This window comes from Colletotrichum costaricense (genome assembly GCF_030867565.1).
Source record: "Colletotrichum costaricense strain IMI 309622 chromosome Unknown Scaffold_7.1, whole genome shotgun sequence".
NCBI lineage: Eukaryota > Fungi > Ascomycota > Sordariomycetes > Glomerellales > Glomerellaceae > Colletotrichum > Colletotrichum costaricense.
This window is the reverse complement of record NW_026848236.1, coordinates 109,543-128,858: the sequence shown is the minus strand read 5'-3', so window position 1 is coordinate 128,858 and position 19,316 is coordinate 109,543. Positions and strand designations below refer to the sequence as shown.

The 19,316-nt window shown below is 50.8% G+C and overlaps 6 protein-coding genes across 6 annotated transcripts; 4 read left to right on the top strand and 2 right to left on the bottom strand.

The window, feature by feature from the left end:
* Positions 1 to 495: 495 nt before the first annotated feature.
* CCOS01_07245 (X-Pro dipeptidyl-peptidase C-terminal non-catalytic domain-containing protein) lies at positions 496 to 2,330 on the top strand (the record flags this gene model as incomplete). Its single annotated transcript, XM_060455412.1, has 2 exons — positions 496 to 1,464; positions 1,524 to 2,330. The coding sequence occupies 2 exons, from the start codon at positions 496 to 498 to the stop codon at positions 2,328 to 2,330; spliced, it is 1,776 nt and encodes a 591-aa protein (XP_060313304.1).
* Positions 2,331 to 2,907: 577 nt separating this feature from the next.
* CCOS01_07244 (major facilitator superfamily transporter) lies at positions 2,908 to 7,138 on the bottom strand (the record flags this gene model as incomplete). The annotated part of the gene is made up of 7 exons (XM_060455411.1): positions 2,908 to 3,541; positions 3,623 to 4,473; positions 4,549 to 4,580; positions 4,654 to 4,827; positions 6,038 to 6,154; positions 6,220 to 6,872; positions 6,927 to 7,138. 7 exons carry the CDS (start codon positions 7,136 to 7,138, stop codon positions 2,908 to 2,910), a joined length of 2,673 nt encoding a protein of 890 aa, XP_060313303.1.
* Positions 7,139 to 7,753: 615 nt separating this feature from the next.
* Positions 7,754 to 9,783, top strand: CCOS01_07243 (uncharacterized protein; the record flags this gene model as incomplete). The annotated part of the gene is made up of 12 exons (XM_060455410.1): positions 7,754 to 7,825; positions 7,876 to 7,958; positions 8,035 to 8,055; positions 8,120 to 8,186; positions 8,241 to 8,312; positions 8,372 to 8,391; positions 8,440 to 8,613; positions 8,667 to 8,731; positions 8,804 to 8,974; positions 9,030 to 9,178; positions 9,233 to 9,567; positions 9,615 to 9,783. The coding sequence occupies 12 exons, from the start codon at positions 7,754 to 7,756 to the stop codon at positions 9,781 to 9,783; spliced, it is 1,398 nt and encodes a 465-aa protein (XP_060313302.1).
* Positions 9,784 to 10,545: 762 nt separating this feature from the next.
* On the top strand, positions 10,546 to 14,505 carry CCOS01_07242 (ABC transporter; the record flags this gene model as incomplete). The annotated part of the gene is made up of 3 exons (XM_060455409.1): positions 10,546 to 12,967; positions 13,705 to 13,957; positions 14,145 to 14,505. 3 exons carry the CDS (start codon positions 10,546 to 10,548, stop codon positions 14,503 to 14,505), a joined length of 3,036 nt encoding a protein of 1,011 aa, XP_060313301.1.
* A 1,103-nt stretch (positions 14,506 to 15,608) lies between these two features.
* On the top strand, positions 15,609 to 16,916 carry CCOS01_07241 (NAD dependent epimerase/dehydratase; the record flags this gene model as incomplete). Its single annotated transcript, XM_060455408.1, has 1 exon — positions 15,609 to 16,916. One exon carries the CDS (start codon positions 15,609 to 15,611, stop codon positions 16,914 to 16,916), a length of 1,308 nt encoding a protein of 435 aa, XP_060313300.1.
* Positions 16,917 to 17,320: 404 nt separating this feature from the next.
* Positions 17,321 to 18,700, bottom strand: CCOS01_07240 (uncharacterized protein; the record flags this gene model as incomplete). The annotated part of the gene is made up of 1 exon (XM_060455407.1): positions 17,321 to 18,700. The coding sequence occupies one exon, from the start codon at positions 18,698 to 18,700 to the stop codon at positions 17,321 to 17,323; it is 1,380 nt and encodes a 459-aa protein (XP_060313299.1).
* Positions 18,701 to 19,316: the final 616 nt, after the last annotated feature.

Below are 19,316 nucleotides of genomic sequence, written 5' to 3'. Positions count from 1 at the left end.
CCCGCACAATCACGTCCCTGAATCGATCTCTCCTGTATGAGTGTGCATTCCCTCGGGCTTCATCCTAGGCCCGGTTCGGTCATCCGTTTGACCCTTGGCTGATGAGGCAGCTATTGTGGCCGCGGACTCTTCGGTTCGGTTCGGTTCGGTTCGGACGGGCTCTCTGGGCTCCTCTTCTCCGCAATTTCGTAGCAACGGCGGGGCCGGCTGCCCCTCGATCTTGGCTAGATCTGGTGCGGCGCACTCCTCGCCCCACAGAATCGTGCATATCCGCCTGGGGATGCCCGCTCCGGGCAGAATTAGACCGAGGCACTCGAACTATGGAACTTGAGCTTCGCGACAACGCGATGTTCTCGTAAAGCCATTGAATCATCAGACGCGTTCCATAAAAAGAACTTTGTTTGCATGTTCAGTGATATGACGAACTCGTGATGCCCCTTTGCCTCACCGTATCTCAATTATTCAGTCCCAATTGTCAAGTCGCCAGATTCAGCCATGCCTCTTCCCATCCAGATTGCGTATAAGCCCATCGGTAAGCCTGAGATCGGCACCAACAACTACCAAGGCTTCACCCCAGGTCGGACCGAAGTCCTACCTAAAGGTTGGAACGGCTACAATGCAAAGCCCCTTGAGAGCGACATTCGAATCGATCACGATGTCGAGATCAAAGTCAGAGACGGGTGTAGACTCTACATTGACGTATACCGCCCAGCGGACAGCACCGGGAAGATCCCCGCCATTGTTGGCTGGTCACCCTACGGCAAAAAGTACAGCGCACTTACCATGCTCCCGATGACGCCATGGTCCTGCTGCGTGAAGAAGAGCGACCTCAGCGGCCTGGAGAAGTTCGAGGGTCTCGATCCGCAGCGGTGGTGCCCCAAGGGGTACGCGATCATAAGCGTCGATAGCAGAGGCGCTGGCAACAGCGACGGTCAAGTCCCAATTATGGGTTTGCAGGATGCCGAGGACGCTTACGATGTTATCGAGGCTATTGCAAAGTTCGACTGGTGCAACGGAAGCGTTGGTATGGCGGGCAACTCTGCGCTTGCTATTGCTCAATGGCATGTCGCTGCTCTGAACCCTCCATCCCTCAAAGCCATTGCACCATGGGAGGCGAGTGGTGATCTATTCCGCGAGCAGTTCGTCCGAGGTGGCATTTTCTCCATGAGCAACTTCGATCTTATCACCAGTCTCATCATTAAAGGCACCTCAGGTGTTGAGGACTTTGCGGAAATGTACCGCAGAAGTCCCCTGTCAAATATCTGGTGGGAGGACAAGCGCGCAAACATGAAGGCTATTAAGATCCCGGCCTACATCTCCGGGTCAGACTTTAGTTCTATCCACACAATGGGTAGCATCAGAGGTTTTATGGAACTGGATACTTCCGATAAATGGATACGATGGAGCGCGTGGCAGGAGTGGTTTGATCTGTACAGTGTGCCGGAGACAAACGAGGATTTGGCGGTATGTCTCCCAGTCCTTCCAATGCTCCTTGTCAGGCATCATGCTAATCATCGCTTAAGAAATTCTTTGACAGGTATCTCAAGGGCATCGAAAACGACTGGGAGAAGACCCCCAAGGTGCGGTGGACATCATTGAAGTTCGGCGACCGAGAGCCAGAAAGCGACATCATTTTTGAAGACTTTCCTCCACCGAACACAGATTACAAGACCTTCTATCTCGATAACGAGAAACTGTCCGAGTCTGCTCCTTCGCATTCCTCAAGAGTGTCTTACAACTCCGAAGATGGCAACTCGCTTGTCAAGTTTACCCACACTTTCGACAAACCATCACGCCTCATTGGCATTCCGAAGGCAGTCTTGTACATGTCTTGTCCTTCACACGACGACATGAACGTGTTTGTAAACGTCAGAAAACTTGATAAGGACGGAAACCCAATGATGCATCTCTGCTTCCCATTTTGGGCTGCACCAGTCAAGTCCATCCACGACATCCCTAAGAAGGAGCAGAGTAGCACAAATTTGCACCTCGGCTCGGTCGGTCAACTGAGAGCATCTCACCGAAACACTGATCCGGAGCGATCGATGCATCCTCAATTCCCCTTCCACCCCCACGACAGGGAGGATAAGATCCCGCCTGGCACCATTGTGGAGTTGGAGATCGGCATCTGGGCCATGGGCGTGGACTATGAGGCGGATGAATCTGTTCAGGTGCAGATCGGCGGTCAGTTCCCCTCCATCGCTGAGTACAAGGCATTTTCGACTGAGCGGCCGGATTATGAGAGGAACAAGGGCGAACATTTCATTCACTGTGGGCCAGAGCATCAGAGTCGCATTATCCTTCCTTTCATTCCATCAAAGTCTTCTTAGAGCTAGGTAACTGCAGCACAACAGCAGATGTCATAATGGAGACTGATGAAGTTTCCAATCTCCTTCGAGAACCATCCTAAATCCCACATGCAAGTTCGAGTGACCCATGTCCAGCAGTACGTCGTTGCTTACCTTCCCTTGAAGTGAAAGTCGTGGATGCCATCTAAGTACGACTTTCCCAAAATAACCAAAACTTTGGAAATGTTCGAAGTTACAGCACTGTCAATCTTTATGGCTTTGAGTTGCTGAAAGCGTTACCACGTCGGATGTTAGCTAGGGAATTCGAGTGGCCCCAAGTTCAATCAGATGCTCCGCGATTCTTTTCCTCCACACCCTCGATTTGTTCAGTCAAAAAAATAGGTAAGCAGAAAGGAGAAGCCAATATTAGTAAATATCACTTATTATTGTTGGATTCTTCACTCAGGTCCACTTTCGATTACACTCAAAGTACACATGGACCACCTAACTGTCATTCAACCTGCCGCCAAATCAAGGCCCACACAATATGGGACTGATGCTGGAGACTACGGGACCCAGTGATCAACCCAAAGATCCCGGCGAAAGGATTTCACCCATGCTAATGATTGTATGAAGGGGTTGTCGTGGTGTTTGCAATGGACCACTTCGAGACCATTTCTCTGATCTGGGTGCCCCAGATGAAGACAAAGATTCCAGCAGCGCCGATACCTGCCGTAAGAGCTCCATAAATACCGAATGCACCATCGTATCCCATTGAGGCGATGAAAGGTGTCACTCCATAGCTCGTTCCGAAAGAGATGACGCCGCGCATAGCGCAGATGATGACCAGCACCGGGCCAGACCGCGTCGGGTACGCATCGAGAGCATAGGTGATACCGACTTGGTTTGCTCCGACAAATCCGAAGTAGTAGGCATTAAGAGCGAACACAATGGCAAACCAGTGATATCTATCGGGGTGCTCAGCTGCCTGGCCGTAGATCACGGCCGCGAGCGTACCGACAATGACGGGAATGATGAGAGGGATCAGTCGGTATTCTGCTTTGTGAACACCGCCGTTCCTTCGAGCGAAGAACTTAATGACCCAGTCTGATCCTCGACCCAGAAGTGGCAAGGCAAGGAATGCGACGACAATTTGACCGGTCAGGGCGAAACTGACGACTGATGATTTCCAGTTGTAGGGGGCATTCTGCAGGATCCCGCCATAGGTGGTACCAAGAGCGATGTTGACGCCGCTAGGAAGGAGATTAAGTTAGTGACAGTACACTGAAACTTTATGGAATGGGGTATTGGCCGTTGCCAGGGCTGCGTCTTACATCGTCAGGCCATTGAGCAGAAGTGCCCACATCATGTCAGGAAAGAAGGTAACGAGAGCCATGCCAGTGCAGCATTGCCAACCTTCTTTCCAATCGGCCTTTTGGGTGAAAAGACGGAGGTCGGACGCGAAGGTGCGAGGCTTGAAGTTGACGAAGTCAAGCTGACGGGGTTCCGTGGTAGTCTTACGGGTCAGCATCTCCGTATACACTCCAGTGGTGTCGTCGACTCCAGGACTAGCAGTTGTGACAAAGTGCGAGACCTGGGCAGTCTGGCCTTGGTATGCTGCCAGCGGCCGGTCATACTTTGTCTCAGGTACCATGAAGACCGCAAAGATGAAAGTGATGGCGGCAAAACCTGAGCCCAGGAAGTACCAGCCAGACGACCCAATGCCAGCGGCTATGTAGGAAGTAAGAAGGGGGTAGACAGCGCTGAGAGTTGACTGCCAAAGCGTGAACCACATGAGACACCGGGCACGCTCGTGAAGAAAGTGAACCTCTTGTACCATTAGCGGGCAGAGAGCTTCACTCTGACCAGCTGCCAGGCCAAGGACCATACGAGCAACGAGGTGAGAGGTATAGCCTTTCTGAACACCGCAGAGGATGGAACCTATGACGGCCAAGGCACAAGACCCGAGGAAAACCGGACGACGGCCTACTGCAAGTGCAAGAGGCATTCCAATGAGGTTTCCAAGTCCCATAAACAAGGAGGGATAAGTCATGAGATGGGAAATATCGTCATATCCTCTGCCTTCGGCTGCATATTCAGGGATAAACTCTCCGAGAAGAGCTCCAAGGCCGGAGACTTGGACGAGACCAACAGCAGCAAAAGTCGCACAAGTCATCGTAATTATCTATTCAAGGATTCCCAACATCAGTCATCGCTTTTACACGGAATATGAGTGTCGGATTCTTGAAAGGTGACTAACCCATTTTCGAAGTGGGCTTAAGTTGAGGGGATCTGAGTTGTTGAGGCGAATGATTAGCAGGAAGCACTTGGGTTATCAGGAGACTTTGATAATCCGCAGGCTCACCGCGTGGATCCGAACTTGGCGTTGGGATAAGATAGGTAACATCTCCGTCGGCAAGTTGTACATTTGCCTTGAAGCTGCCATCGTCGAGTTGAGGCTTCTGGGGGAAGTCAGAGGCGGACTCCACCCTTTCTTCGGTGATCTTGTTGTCTATCTCGCCCATGTTGAAGCGATCGTCTTGAATAGTTAGTAGCGGAACTTGGGTTTTTGGTTCGGAACTGAAAGACTGCTGTCCTCTGTCCTCTATCAAGGACGAAGAACTGTTGTTTGTGGAACTATTGTTGTCGTGAAAGTTGAATTGATGCCACGGGAGGCAGGTCATATTTCTGTAAAATAGACACCCTGACAAACATCTGTGGTATCATTCGTCAATCTCGGATTCGTATCAACTCCCTCGCTTCTGTGTTCTTCTACCCTTGGCAGACTATTCGGCACCCCCAGATTCAACCCCAGATTCAGTGTTGGGGTTGACAGTCTGGGGTACAGGAGAGGGGCCCCGGCTTGGTCATTTACTAGGTCGTTTGCTTCGGCAGAGTGCTATCGCTCAGCTTCGTGCGGGGAAGCCTACGCGAACAGGGAAGTCCTCAGCCACAACGAGGGATGTGACAACCTAGAGCGCTCCGGAATTGGAGTCTTCGGCTCAATATCCGTGCCGTTGTGTCTATGTAGTTGTTATCTTCGGTTCGGAGTCTATGAATGCTGCTCAGCTATCGTTTCCCTTCGAGATCGAAGCGGTATACGTTATCGGCTTGATTTGACCCGTATCTTCAAACCAACACTTTTCTGGGACCCGAGTGCTGGCCAACCCGAATCGCGAACTCGGTCTTTGAACCGAAATCCCATTGTCCATGGCACTCGGATAGCCGGTTCTCTTTCGGGTGCAGTTTGATAATGTTATGTCTAGACAATACTGCCTATCTCATCTCACCGCCTGGGCGCTAGATATTGCTCTCGGGGAAGATTATGTCTCTAAACAAGTATGTCCATGGATACGAGGTGTTGAGTTCTCTTGAGGGTGATAGTCCCGGAACAAAGCTCATTGCTCCGTTCTATATCGGCATTGCTCAAGTGGCCTGTAGAGTGACTACGTAGCGCCAATCGATACATGCATGAAATGAAGTAGCTCAGGCATGACCTTCCCGCTGTCATTCGCGACACATTGCCGATATGCGGAGCTGTTGTAGTAAGTAATGGCGTCACCTTGAGGCGCAGTTGAGAAACCTTGAAGAACAACGATTGTGGCATTATGCATGTCAACGAAGGTAAGAATACAGTATCCTAGGCCCTTTCTCCGAGTATTGCACTTCCCATCAACCAACAAATACCTTGAGCATTCACAATCATACCCGGATGTAAGGAATACCTGTAAGTCTGAAAGCTCTCTCACTCAACTTCTTGTCGTTCAATGGACTCTCCCTAACAATGTGGTCTGGCTTTCCATTTCGGGTGGCGGTGTTGGACCCCGTGTGACGAGCGTTGGGCCAATGGGTGGTACCCAGTCGAGCTGTAGAGGAACATATTGTCAGCTCCATCTCTTTTTTTGAGATATACCCAGGATCAAGAACTTACAGTCATATGCGGCTTTCTTTCGCACAAGATCTTCTTGGGTAGCATCTGTGACAGGCATGAAGCAAGTGTACACAGCCATTCGATCAATCTTCCCCTTGACGGGGACATTGTAGTGCGCAGTGCGCGAATCCCAGACAATCAAGTCACCAGGGTCAGCGCAAACCTTGATCCACTCTCCGCCGTGCTCCTTCAGCCATTCCATGCCGCGATCAGTGAAGCCATACCACTCTTTGGTCCAGGCTGGGATACGCGGCTCGTCCTTGAGGTCTTTGTGGAACTGTGCACTCAGATTGTGAGAGCCCTTACAGACGATGAGACCACCATCATCGGGGCCGCAGGGGTGGAGGTTGACGAGACCTTGAAGGCAGCGGAATCCAGGCTTCTCAGGGTCTTGATCTTGATGGGGCCAGGGCTTGTTTTCGGGAAGGTTTGTGCGATTCGCGAAGCCATAGTTGATGACATCGAAGGAGACAAGGAGGTCCTCAGTGCCGTAGACCTTCTCAAATGCACCAACTACGCCGGGTTCACTGCGGATATCCCAGACAAAGTCTTCGTGGCAGGCCCCGTAGGCCATCAGCATACCCTTTTCATTGATGACCGGCAGCTTGTCGGGATGAACGGTCGATGGATCGTTTCGATCATAGCCAAGGCCGCTAGAACCAGTCAGATTCCTGCAGCTAGACCAAGAAGATCAACATAGAACTTACAATGACTCCAGAAGCCCGTACATCTTGTCCGCATAGCCGTCGGCGCGCTCTCTTGGGATAGCAGCCTTGATCACGGCGAATCCGTCTCTGAGAAGGTCATCACGCCAATCGCCGTAGGACGGGTCCTGGCCATCCATCTTCATTCTGCCATTATCAATGGTCTTGATTGCAGCGCTGGGCTGCTCCGTAATTGAGACAGTCGTAGTAGCCATTGTCAAAGATTGCCAAATTTGGAAGGCTTAGAGTCAGTGCAGCGAAGCTGAAGGATGATTTGTTTCAGTCTTTGGTGCTATCACAAGTTGCAAGCTGTAGGTCTATTTGACTTTTGCCTGTTCAAACGACGTTGCCACCACGATCACAATCTAGCTAACATAAGCTGTGTCTTGCACCCCTGCAAAGATTTCCGAGGTTCTGGGCCGGGTGTGCTGATCACGTTCCGGATGGGCACTGCGATCGAGCCCCTCGGTTCGGTTCGCCGCTCGGTTCGGCTCCCTAAAGTTGGCCAACTGGGGCAGATACGTCCCCCAACCCCAGACACATCTGCCTTCTTTTCCAGTTCACCTGGGTTAAGGGTCCAAAGGCAGCTAGGTATCGGAAAGTGGATGGGCTGAACTCGCGGCTATGCCTTCGGGATAGGCAAAGCACCAATGTGACTGGCGGTCTTGTCCGAAGAGGGTCTTAGCTTCCGATCACAGCTCATCTCGCACATGCCAATGCCGCAGTAATACTTGATCCCCTGCGCCGATGCAAAGCCTTGAGGGTTGCATACTATTGACGTCCATCATTTTCTTCCATTCGTGTCAGAGTCATTAGTAATCCTCGTCGCGATGTCTGCCTCAAACGAAAGCAATTTGTTCAACATCATCGTGGTTGGCGGTGGCATCGCAGGATTATCCGCGGTAAGCAACTGTAGAAGCAGACGAAACTGCGCTCTGACTAACTGCCACAGGCGATTGCGTTGAGAGGGTCAAATCGAAAGATAATTGTTCTGGAGCAGAGTCGCCTCAACCGAGAGATCGGCGCCACAATATCGTGAGATCGTCCGCCCCGTGCATCTTTGAGGCATATGCTCTTCTAGAGACGAAGTGGACTAAACAGGAATTCTCAGTCTCCAGCCAAATGCGTCAAAGTAAGTCATGAACCATAGATCAAGCGAGGTATTCCCCTCCGCGTAAGGTAGCTGACGTTTGTAGAATTGTCGAGAAACAATGGGACCTCGAAGAAGGCCTTGCGAAGACGGGGTCTATGGCCGACAAAGCTGTAAGGTCAAGGCAGGAAGCCTGATGAGGATGTCAACTGACAGGTATTTTCCAGTTTCGGATTTACAACACAGAAGGAAAACTACATGCAGAGATTCCCTTTCACTTGAAGAAGAGCTATGGCGCTGTAGGTGCACCGTCATTGCTTCTGACACGCCATGATCTGAATCACTGACAATGATGCAGGAGAGAATGATCTATCATCGGTAAGCACTGATGGCAAAAATCATTTCCCTACTAAGCTGACTTCAAAGTGTCGATTTACATGATGCTCTAAAGTCTGCAGCAACGCGAAACGAAGGAAACGTGGATCCTGTCGAGATCCGAACGGGCTGCGTAGTCCGGAAATGCGACCCAGAGGCTGGAACCGTCGCACTCGAGTCCGGGGAAGTGCTTTCTGCAGACCTCATTGTTGGAGCTGATGGGATGTGAGTTAAGTTTACCGTGAAATCAGAGGGTGGTATTCCTAATCCCGTCGTAGCAAGAGCGTTCTTCGACAATCGATCATCGGAAAGGAAGCCCCCGCGATACCAACTGGACTCTCCGGTAAGCAGGCGACTGTATCAAGAAGACACCGTGTATCCCACGTCGATGCTGACGATAAATCGATTTAATCAGCATACCGACTAGTGATTGACAGCTCCGAGTTGGAGCAAGACAAAGATTTCACATCCGTGATAGATCCGAGGGAGTCGTTCACCACTATGATCATGGGCCATGATAGACGTATCATCATGGGCCCCGCGAGGAACGGAGCAATCTACAGCATTGTAGCTCTAGTACCAGATGGTAAACAGCGTATTCCTCAAGCCAAAGTAAATTCGTGGCTTACTCAATATTACAGACCAAATGCAGGAAAATGCCGAAGGTAAGTCGTGGACCACCAAGGGTAGTCCCGATAAGCTCAGGGAAACATTTGACGTTTTTCCAAAATGGGCCAAGGCTGTTTTCAAGAACTGCACAGAAGTTGGATTGTGGCAGCTTCGCGACCTAGTAAGGCTAGAGCCCAATCGAATATTTGGAGTAAAAGATCTGACACTCGTTTAGGACCCTTTGGATACTTGGTACTGCAAACGTGCAATCATTATCGGTGATGCCGCGCATCCGATGCTGCCGACTCAAGGACAGGGGGCCAGTCAGGCAATCGAGGATGCAGAGGCTCTAGGAGCCATCTTTTCAGACATCAAGGAAAAGCCGACCCGATCGCAGATTACAGAGAGACTGAAGGTGACAATCCTATTAGCCATTGATGTTGAGGCTCAGTGGCTAACATTTCAACAGATAGTATTCGACTGTCGGTACGAGAGGGCCACACTCATCCAAGGCTACAGTAGAGAGTCCGGAAAGCCTGCGACAGACAAGGGCAACAACAAGATCAAGATGTCAGTTATTAGAATTGAGCAAGTGATTCTGTCGCTAATAATCACAGGAATCCGGCTGAGTTCATGGACTATAATTGTACCTACAATGGCGCAAAAGACTGGATTGAGCGACAGGCCAGGGCGAAGATATTGGCTGAAGTTGAAGAGTCGAAGGGTACCGCGCCAATCTCCATTGCGACGAAACAGATGGCTGCAATTGCTCTGGGCAGTAAATGAAAGATGTTGATTGGTGCTCCAAAGAAGAAGCATTGAATGTAAGAGACAAGGATGGTATGAGTCTTGGATATTGCCACTCTATCGTAATTGGGCCTGTCGAGCATATGAAATCGCAGTCATCATGGCGTTCAAAATCTGCCCAATTGCAGCATCAACCTGTAGACAATCTCGCAAGATACTTACCTCTGAGTCATTCCCGACGTTGCAATTGAGCTCGTTGCTGGTCCTCAGCCACCATTGTGCGAATTGAGGATAAAGATTTGTTGACCTTTTCCCCTAGTCATGCCAGTCTAACTCGCGGTGGTCGTAATTTATTTTGGCCTCAGTGGCTCTGTGTCCCGCAGTCAAGAATGCCCACCGTTATACGAGCACCTTGAACGTCGACATTTCCAACGTATCGGGGCCCGAATGTTCTGTTACGCGATGATGAGAAGTGAATCATACTGGGCCGGAGAGATGAGTCAGACGCGGCCCGAGGCTTAGTTTCAAGGTGAAGAAAAGTGGATTGGACCACGGCACTTCAGTAAAGCCTACAATCCCATTCCGGGTAGATCGTAAATGTCTATGGGGAAAATTATCAGCGCTACCGATGCGGCGATGAACTCAAGGCATCTACCGGTACGGCAGTGTTACACAGGGTAAGATGTCATAGCGTCAGATTTTTGGTGCACAGCACGGTTATCCCCGGGAAACCTTAAGTAAAGAGTAGACTACAAAAAAAATGTTTCTCATCAACTACTTAAGACAGAGAGTGAGTTGCCAATGTTTAGTTTGAGTTTCACTCTCATCTTCATCGACTCCTTCATGATGATCTCCCCTTCACAAGCCTCGCAGGCCCTGCACTACGGCTGTGCCCTGAGCGCCGTGCTCATCGGCCTTTCGGCTTCAGTTCAGTCAGGCCAAGCCAAGAGGAAACACACATCAACGAAAGATTACAAACATCGCCGATCAAAACCCGAGAAAATTGCGAAACTCATCGTCATTATTACATACGTCTCTGATCTAGTTGCTGCAACTTTTCAGCCCGGCGCTTTCAATGAGGAGCAAGCTCACATCATCCACGTCTTGCTGTCAACTTTCGCGTGGATAGCGCTTTGTTCTAATGGGAATGTGCCACGACTTTTGCTCGGCGCCTGCACTGCAACAATCTTGCTTGAGATTCCTCTGCTGGTTCTCAATGTTCGTGGACGATCATTTTCTACCCCCGACATTGCTTGTCTTGTTTGCCAAGGAGCTCGAATCTTTGTCATTACCGGTTTAGTTTTGGTTGCTTTGGCCAGCACTACCAATCGGGGCGGTAGCAGCGGAGCCTGCTCAGCAGAAAGTCAACCTTTCCTTGGATCGCATGCACAAGAAGGGCCTGCAGACTATGGAACCGAACGCTTCAGGGATGATACCGATACCGAGATCGCCAGTGATGGCTCCGAAGTCGAAGATACAGACGATGACGACGACGATAGTGCCAGCATCAAGCGTCGGCGAGCCAAGAGACTAGAAGAGACGGGCGGATGGCTGGGATATTTGAAAGACTTCAAAATCTTTGTCCCGCTTCTGATCCCCAGAAACGACAGAAAAGTTCAACTTTCAATTGTTCTCTGCCTTCTGTGCATAGCAGGTGGAAGAGCAATGATCATCCTGATCCCCCGTCAACTCGGTATCGTCACCGACAAAATCCTGGCGAAAGAAGCACCGTACGGTGCACTGGCCATATGGTTGCTTTTAAGTCTCATCAGCGGCGAGTCGGGCCTAGGTTTGATTGAAGCACTCGCGAAAATTCCCATCAAGCAGTTTTCATACAGACAGATCACCAATGCCGCCTTCAGTCACGTCATGAACCTTCCCATGGAGTTCCACGCTGAGAGAGACTCTGCAGAAGTCATGAAGGCCATTGAGCAGGGTGGAGCTCTTAGTAATCTGCTCGAGACCGCCGTCATTGACATACTGCCGACAGTTGCGGACATGTTCATCGCACTCTGGTTCCTGTACTGGAAATTCAACGCCTACGTCTCTCTGGCTATGCTTGTGGCTTCTGTGGCTTTCACAACCTTGGAGGTCGTCACTTCAAACATGAACCTTGCGAATCGCAGGGCGTCAAGTAAAGCTGAAAGAGAGGAAGCGAGAATCATGCACCAGGCTGTTCAAGGATGGCAGACCGTCACGTATTTCAACATGTTCAATTTCGAGAAGCGCCGCTTCGGCCAGGCTGTGGACTCGCAACTCGCCGCTAGCCGTAGATATGGAGTCGGCGATGCTTTCATTCAGGCTCTCCTGGAGGCGACCGTGCCAGTGACATTTTTTGTGCTAGCATGCCTGGTACTGTATGAGATCACTAACGGCCGAGCTTCCCCCGGAGATTTTGTGTTGCTCTTAACATACTGGGAGTATCTGGTCTGGCCTCTCAAATTCCTCTCACACAATTACCGGTACTTGATGTCAGACTTGGTGGATGCCGAACGTCTTCTCAATCTACTACTGACCAAGTCAACCATCGTCGAAAGGGAGAACGCCAAGGACCTCACGCCCGTCAAAGGCCACGTCGCATTTGAGGATGTCGGCTTTGCCTACGATCCGAGGAGACAGACTATTGAACAGCTGGACGTGTCAGCAGCACCAGGAAAGACTATCGCCTTGGTCGGAGAGACGGGCGCTGGAAAGTCATCAATCATGAAATTGCTGCTGCGGTTTTACGACGTCACAAGCGGTCGCATCACCATTGACGGCCAAGACATTCGCGACGTCACTCTCACATCGCTTCGCGAAGCCCTTGGAGTTGTTCCGCAGGACCCCTTGCTGTTTAACGCATCCGTCATGGAAAACTTGCGTTACGCACGGCCATCTGCGACAGACGAAGACGTTTTCGAGGCATGTCGGGCTGCTGCGATCCACGACCGGATCCTGAGTTTCGCCGACGGCTACGAGAGCAAGGTTGGCGAGCAGGGAGTCAAACTTTCCGGCGGTGAAATCCAGAGACTTGCCATTGCGCGAGTCTTTTTAAAGGATCCGCCCATTCTGATTCTCGACGAGGCGACGAGTGCGGTTGATACGATGACTGAGGCGAATATTCAGCATGCTTTGGAGACTTTGAAGAGTGGCAGGACGACGTTTGTTATTGCGCACAGACTCTCAACGGTTGTCAACTCGGACAAGATTGTGGTCGTACACGAGGGTAGAGTGGTTGAAAGTGGTACGCACGAAGAATTGTTGGCGCAAGGTAACAGATACAAGGACTTGTGGACGAGACAAGTTGGTGGTGCTTCAGAGAGGAACAGGATATGACAAGGTTCGTGTTTAGGTTTCCTTCTTTTCTGATTTTGATAAGCGTTTTAGTGTTTTGGCCATTCTTCGATTGGAATCTGGGCCATTGGTGGCTGCCTCGTCGTTGCCAAATTAGACATTGCTCGGGACCGTAGAAACTCGCGAATCAGAGTACGTTTTCAGATTAAGCTCGATGAGGAGCATTTTCACATTTGGCTGTCTTAATGACTCCAACGGTAGTGGCCTTTGGGGCACGCAACGATGTACCGGTACTAGGTTTTAGTGATTTGGAGCGCAAATCCCCTACCAGCCCTTGAGTGGCGTGGATCGATCGGAAGGTTAGGGGGGCTTGCGCTTAGATCGACAGGGACTACGAATGCCGTCATCAAGAGAGATGGCTTCTGTGTCGGACAACAACACTTGTAAAATTGTCCGTGAGAACTTATGAATGAGACATGTTGGAGACCTGACCTAGCATGAGAAGATCAGCAAATTTGGAACTGTTTCCCAGTCATATTACGCAGATGCGTGTAGGGGTCTGTCTCGCACAATCAAACCTTCTCCTGAGACCCGCCTAGACCAGAACAAGTTTTAACACCAGTCCCATAAACAGGGCATCACTGTTAATCCCAACAACAACACGCACGCGATCAGCTACCCAAACAGGAAATCCCAGCTCTATATCGTCCAAAATAACGCACAATGACTCCGATTGCACACTTTCCGACGAGTTGGAAGCCAATATCAAGCGCAAGACGCGTCGGAAATCCTCATCAATCACAAAGAAAGTCACTGATAAGAACACGCCAAAGCCTAAGAAGAAGAAGAACGAGAACGGGATTGTTGATTTCAAGGCAAACCCTGCTGACGATGAATTCGTCTGCTCACCGCCTTCAGCCCCAAAACTCTCTGGAAAGAGGTTTGCCGCCTGGTTTTAACATGCCCAGTCATCTCCATACCCCAACTTCCTCCAACCGACCCATGACGAATGTCAGGTCGCTTGTATACCCCGAAAGGGCTTCATGGAGATGTGATTCGGGAACTCTATGCAGATCCAGATGTTCCAGCTCAAGAGTGCCTGTATGTGATGGATGCTTTGGTGATAGCTGCCCTCAGCCAGGCGACCAGTTGGAACAATGCCAAGCGTGCCATGAAGAACATGAAGGAGATGTGTACGGGTCCCTGTCCAACTGGGAGGGAATTGTGGAGGGCAGTATGGAGAGGTTAGTGGAGGCGCTGCGACCCGGCGGGATGCAGAGCAAGGAGACCAAGATTCTCATGCAGCTGTTGGACAAGTGGGATCTTCAGCACCCCTTCAACGCAAGCGATGAAGAAGTTGTCAAGGACGTGGTCGGCTACAGGGGTCTTGGATCCAATGGCGTGTTCTGTTTGATGCGCATCTGCCTGAATCAGGATGTCTTTGCTGTGGACACCCACACTTACCACATCACAGGTCTCTGGGGTTGAGACCACGTGATGCATTATGGGAGCTGGCGCAGGCCAGTCTAGTTGCTCGAATACCGAATGAGCTGAAGTTAGAGTTACACTCTCAGCCTATTGCCCACGGCCAGAAGTGCCCTGTCTGTCGAGGCAACGGAGACAGCAAGGCCCTTAGTAATTACCGAGTGCTCCTGCGTCAACGAATGGGAAAGGCTAAGGAGGATATGGCGAATTCGTATGTAGTAGACTATCGTATCACCTCCTCAAATGACTATCTTTAACTCCCTTCAACATCGGCGCATCTGCCATCACAATTGACTACTCGTAACTCGGGAGATCAACACGGAAGGATGAGATAAGAGGCGGCTCACACGGAATGTAACCATCCTTTGCCAAATGAGACGACTTCACTACCACCACTCTACCTGAATCTGGATGAAAAACCCTTCCACTGTTACACCACATGCGTTTGATGACTCGGAAACCCAAGACGGACTTCGGGCCAGGTCAGCAATCCGCGTAACCCCCAGCGGGAAAAAGCAACTCGGTCAGACATTCCCATTCAAAAGACAAGCAAAGACTGGATGGAAAAGGGGCCGCCCCACATAATTGTCCTATAGCACTGTGAGGGCCGTGAATGGCGTCGACGCTTGGCCCGGCGCCAAAATTGCACTTTGGCCGCCCTCCAACTGGCCCGAAACGGACATCTGTGGACCATTTATGGCCGCGTCCAAGGGGTCCCACATCGGTCAATTTCGCCTCAAGCCCGATTATATGAGGCCGGGTCCGATCCGGAAGTTTTTCGCACTGTGACGGCGTGCATATTACCTAGTCTATGACGGAAAGCCGCCGAGAAATGTGAGAACCCCTTGTGTGGGTGAACAATATGACGCACCGTGTCAATGCTGGGGCTTGATACGGGAAAGAGAAACAGACCGGAGATAGGCAAAGATGAGACTGATAGAGTCAGTCTTAGTTGAGTAGGAACAGATAGGGAGAGGAAAGGATTTGCTACTTAAAGATGAGTGAGAACTCGCCTTCATGTCTTTTCTCAGCACACTCTTGAGGCATCTTCTCTTCTCATCTTCATTGACAATCATCACTTACATCCCAGCCGACAAGTCTTCATCATGAGCCCCTCGTTCTCAGCCCTCCGCCAAATTGGCATCTACCGAAATCTTCCAACCTTTGACGAGTCCGTTGAAGGTCTCACTGCCATCATTACCGGTGCCAATGGTATCTCCGGTTTCAACACGATGCGGGCTCTCTTGGATAGCCCTAAGCGGTGGAAGACCATCTTCTGTCTCTCTCGCCGTCCTCCCCCGGAAGAGATGATGAACCTCTTGTCTGCCGATGCTCGTTCCAGAATCGAGATCGTTACTTGTGACTTTCTCGATGAGCCTGCTTCGATTGCCAAGAGCATGAAAGAGGCTGGCGTGCGAGCTGATCACATCTTCTACTACTCCTACATCCATAAGCTCTGGACTGATGTCGATGGTCTTGTGGAAAGCAACGTTGCCCTCCTTAAGAACTTCCTCGAGGCGTTAGAGTTGGCGGACATCAAGCCAACTCGTTTCATTCTCCAGACCGGCGGCAAGAGCCACGGTGTGCACATTGGTCGCGGACGCACCCCCCTTCTTGAGTCTGACCCGCAGCCAAGACACCTGCAGCCCAACTTCTACTACCCGCAGGAGGATTTGCTCAGAGCCTTCTGCCAAAAGTATGGCACAGCATGGAACATCATCATGCCCTGCGCTATCATCGGAAGCTCGTCACAAGCGGGAATGAACATGTTCTACCTGTTCGGCATCTACGCTGCTGTGCAAGCACGCAAGGGTGAGCCTCTCGTTTTTGGAGGAGACTGGGAGGCGTGGCAGTATGAGACCTATCACGGCTCGGCACGAATGACTGGCTACCTGACCGAGTGGGCAGCCCTGAACAAAGACTGCGCCAACGAGAACTTCAACGCCCAGGACGGAGGCCCGCTGGTGTGGGAGCGCTTCTTCCCTGAGCTGGCTCGCTGGTTTGGTGTTGAGAAGGTGGTGCCCCCACCGGACGACGAGTCTGGCCTTGAGACGAAGATATCTGGAAAGTCGGGGAAGAAGGCGCCCCTCGGCTACGGCCCTCCTTTCTCTTCCAAGACGCGTTTCACTCTTGCCGACTGGGCAAAGGAGGAGGAGAATGCTGTTGCTTGGCGCGAGATCATGAAGGAGTCTGGAGGCAAGATCACGAATGACCCATTCGCGGACCCTGAGGCTTTCTCCATGTCTGAGTATGCGTATCTTCGGGCTGGAAGCCCTTGTATGAACAAGGCAAAACGGCTTGGGTGGACTGGATTCGTTGACACGACTGAAAGTCTCTTTGAGACGTTCCAAGAGTTGGGAGAACTCGGACTCTTACCGACGATGAAGGTGGACTCCGCTCGTCCTATGTGCTAAGACTCAAAAAGCAGTAGGAGAAGGATGACTCTGGAGATAAGATACAGAATAAGCAGATGAAATCACGTGTGATGGAGGGATTTATATTGATTATTTGACCGTCATGATCACTTCCAACGTATCTATGTTTTGTGCTTAGTTTCTCACCAGAGATACTATTCTTTTGGTGTTTAGTAACCATTTTATTTAAGGCGACATTATGTACACTTGCGGCTTCATCAATATAGCCAATGCTATACTTCTGAATAAGGTAGAGCACCCGTAGAGAAATCTTGTATATGTGATGATAGCACACCTTGATAATGTCAACCAAGAAATCGAGGAGAGCCAAGAAGACGAATGGCATAGGCTCCAAATGTCCGAAAGTGAAACGACTTGCAATGGGCTTGCCTCATGAGGGGATATCAGTAGTTATCTAGTGGCCGCTGGGCATGTTCTTGGTCAAAAGGAACCTTGGTCTCATTCGAGCAACCCTCTCCGAAAGGTTTCATGGCAAATCGGTCCTGGAAGAACGCAAGCCACTCAGGTGTTGCTGCCGTCAGAACAGCAGAGTGGTCTAAGCCGGGATAGATGCTCATATGAACAGGGTTTCCGTAGGCGCAGGTCTCGTCGAACGAGGCGGTACCGGATTCCTCTGAGACGATGGTATCATCCTCACCCAAAATCAAAAGCAGCGGCTTTGAGGCGCGGCCACCTTGAGCTGGGGCGTTCAACTTTTGGAACTCTTTAAGGCGCGTGTCGGATGCGGCAGTGCGATTGGAAAGAGCGTCGAAGCGAAGGTCAACTGTAAGACTCGAGATAGCCGCGTCGCATAGCTGTGCGATCTTTGCGAGCTCGATTCTGTTTTTCAGTTTGGCCGAAATGATGGGGGCGTCGTAATCATGGAACGTTGCCCTGATGCCAAGTACAGCAGATGGAATGACGCCCAAAGCAAGAAAATCGTGGTCGTCTCCTCCGGTCTGAGTAAGATTGCGAAGCGATTCGATGGCAACCAGCGCGTCGTAGACCTTGGTAACAGGCGCCACGGCAACACCTCCCAGATATCCACTGGCTGAATCTTGAACGAGCTTGTGCTCTGACAGCTTCCACACCGCACCGCCGCCCTGAGAGTGTCCAATCGAAGCCCAATCGTGCGAAAGAATGTCGGGGAAGGCTGTACGAGCAGCTACAACGGACCAATATGTGTCATTGGCATTGGCTGCGCTAGCTACGTATTTGTGAGCCGTGTAGTTATTTCCCAGGCCAGCATAGTCGGTAGCAACAACCGCGTATCCTGCAATAAGGATCGGTGACCAGCTTTGGTAATCGTACAAGCTGGGTGACGTCGAAGGAGCACAGCCACGGAAGACACCGCTGGTTCCATGTGCGTAGGCGATCAGGTTAAAGGGCTGCTGTGTCCTAGCAAATGGGAATGCGACGAAGCCAGTGACGGGTACAGGGGAGCCGTTGATGTCGGCGCTGGTGTATTGAATCTTGTAGACGGCAACACCGGCAGGCACGGTGATGTTGGCAGGGATGACAGGTTGGATCTTGAGGACATCACCGGGCCTAGAGCCTGTGAAGTTGGCAGCGGTTTCGTAAAAGTCAAAGTCGAAGTTGGTTCCAAAAATCTCTAGATCGCCCTCGTTGCCAGTCTGGATTGCTTGCTGGCAAGCTTCGCCACAACCATATTTCTGAGCCACTTCAGTCGTGACATTGAAACTGCTTGCTTGTCCAACAATGGCTGCAAGAGCTTGCAAAGCCACTTGTCCCAGGATCAACGGAAATAGAATCAGCAGCATCATTGTGATAGCCGAAAGATGGAAATGATTGGGTGTATGATGGAGAATGCTTGGTTAACATTCCAAGTAAAACTTCAAACACGTCTTTTCATTGAGTTTATGTTCAATTTCATAACCCAAGCGGTCTCCGCGCACTCCTGGAGCGGATACCGGTTCGGTTGCTTTGACTTCTCAATGGCAAGCAAGAGAAGCTATTGCGTATCACAAATGCGTAATTAGGTCTTTCCAATTTCGATCTGCTGCTGGGGTGCATAGGCATGCTAGAATACATTCTCTCATTGCTACCTTGCTGCAGGCATTTGACGTTCAAACCAATCGTTTAGCGAAACCATTGAACCTAGGTGTCGTCATATATGGTGATGTACGCGTAGTCCACGTTCCCACTGCCCCCGACAGTATTTCATTTCCTCATGCAGCCAGCGAATCAGCTCCGACGTGATAATTTCGACGCTGTCATTAGGTGTATGCAAGCTATGACTTCCGCAAGATTTTCACCCAATGGAGAAGCGTTGGCCGACGATAGCACAAATGGGGGTTGCGTTCCGTCCAGACTCTCATGCCTTGCCAGTAGGTAACGTGATCCGAAGGAGGATTCGACGTCAGCCTTCTGGATCCACCC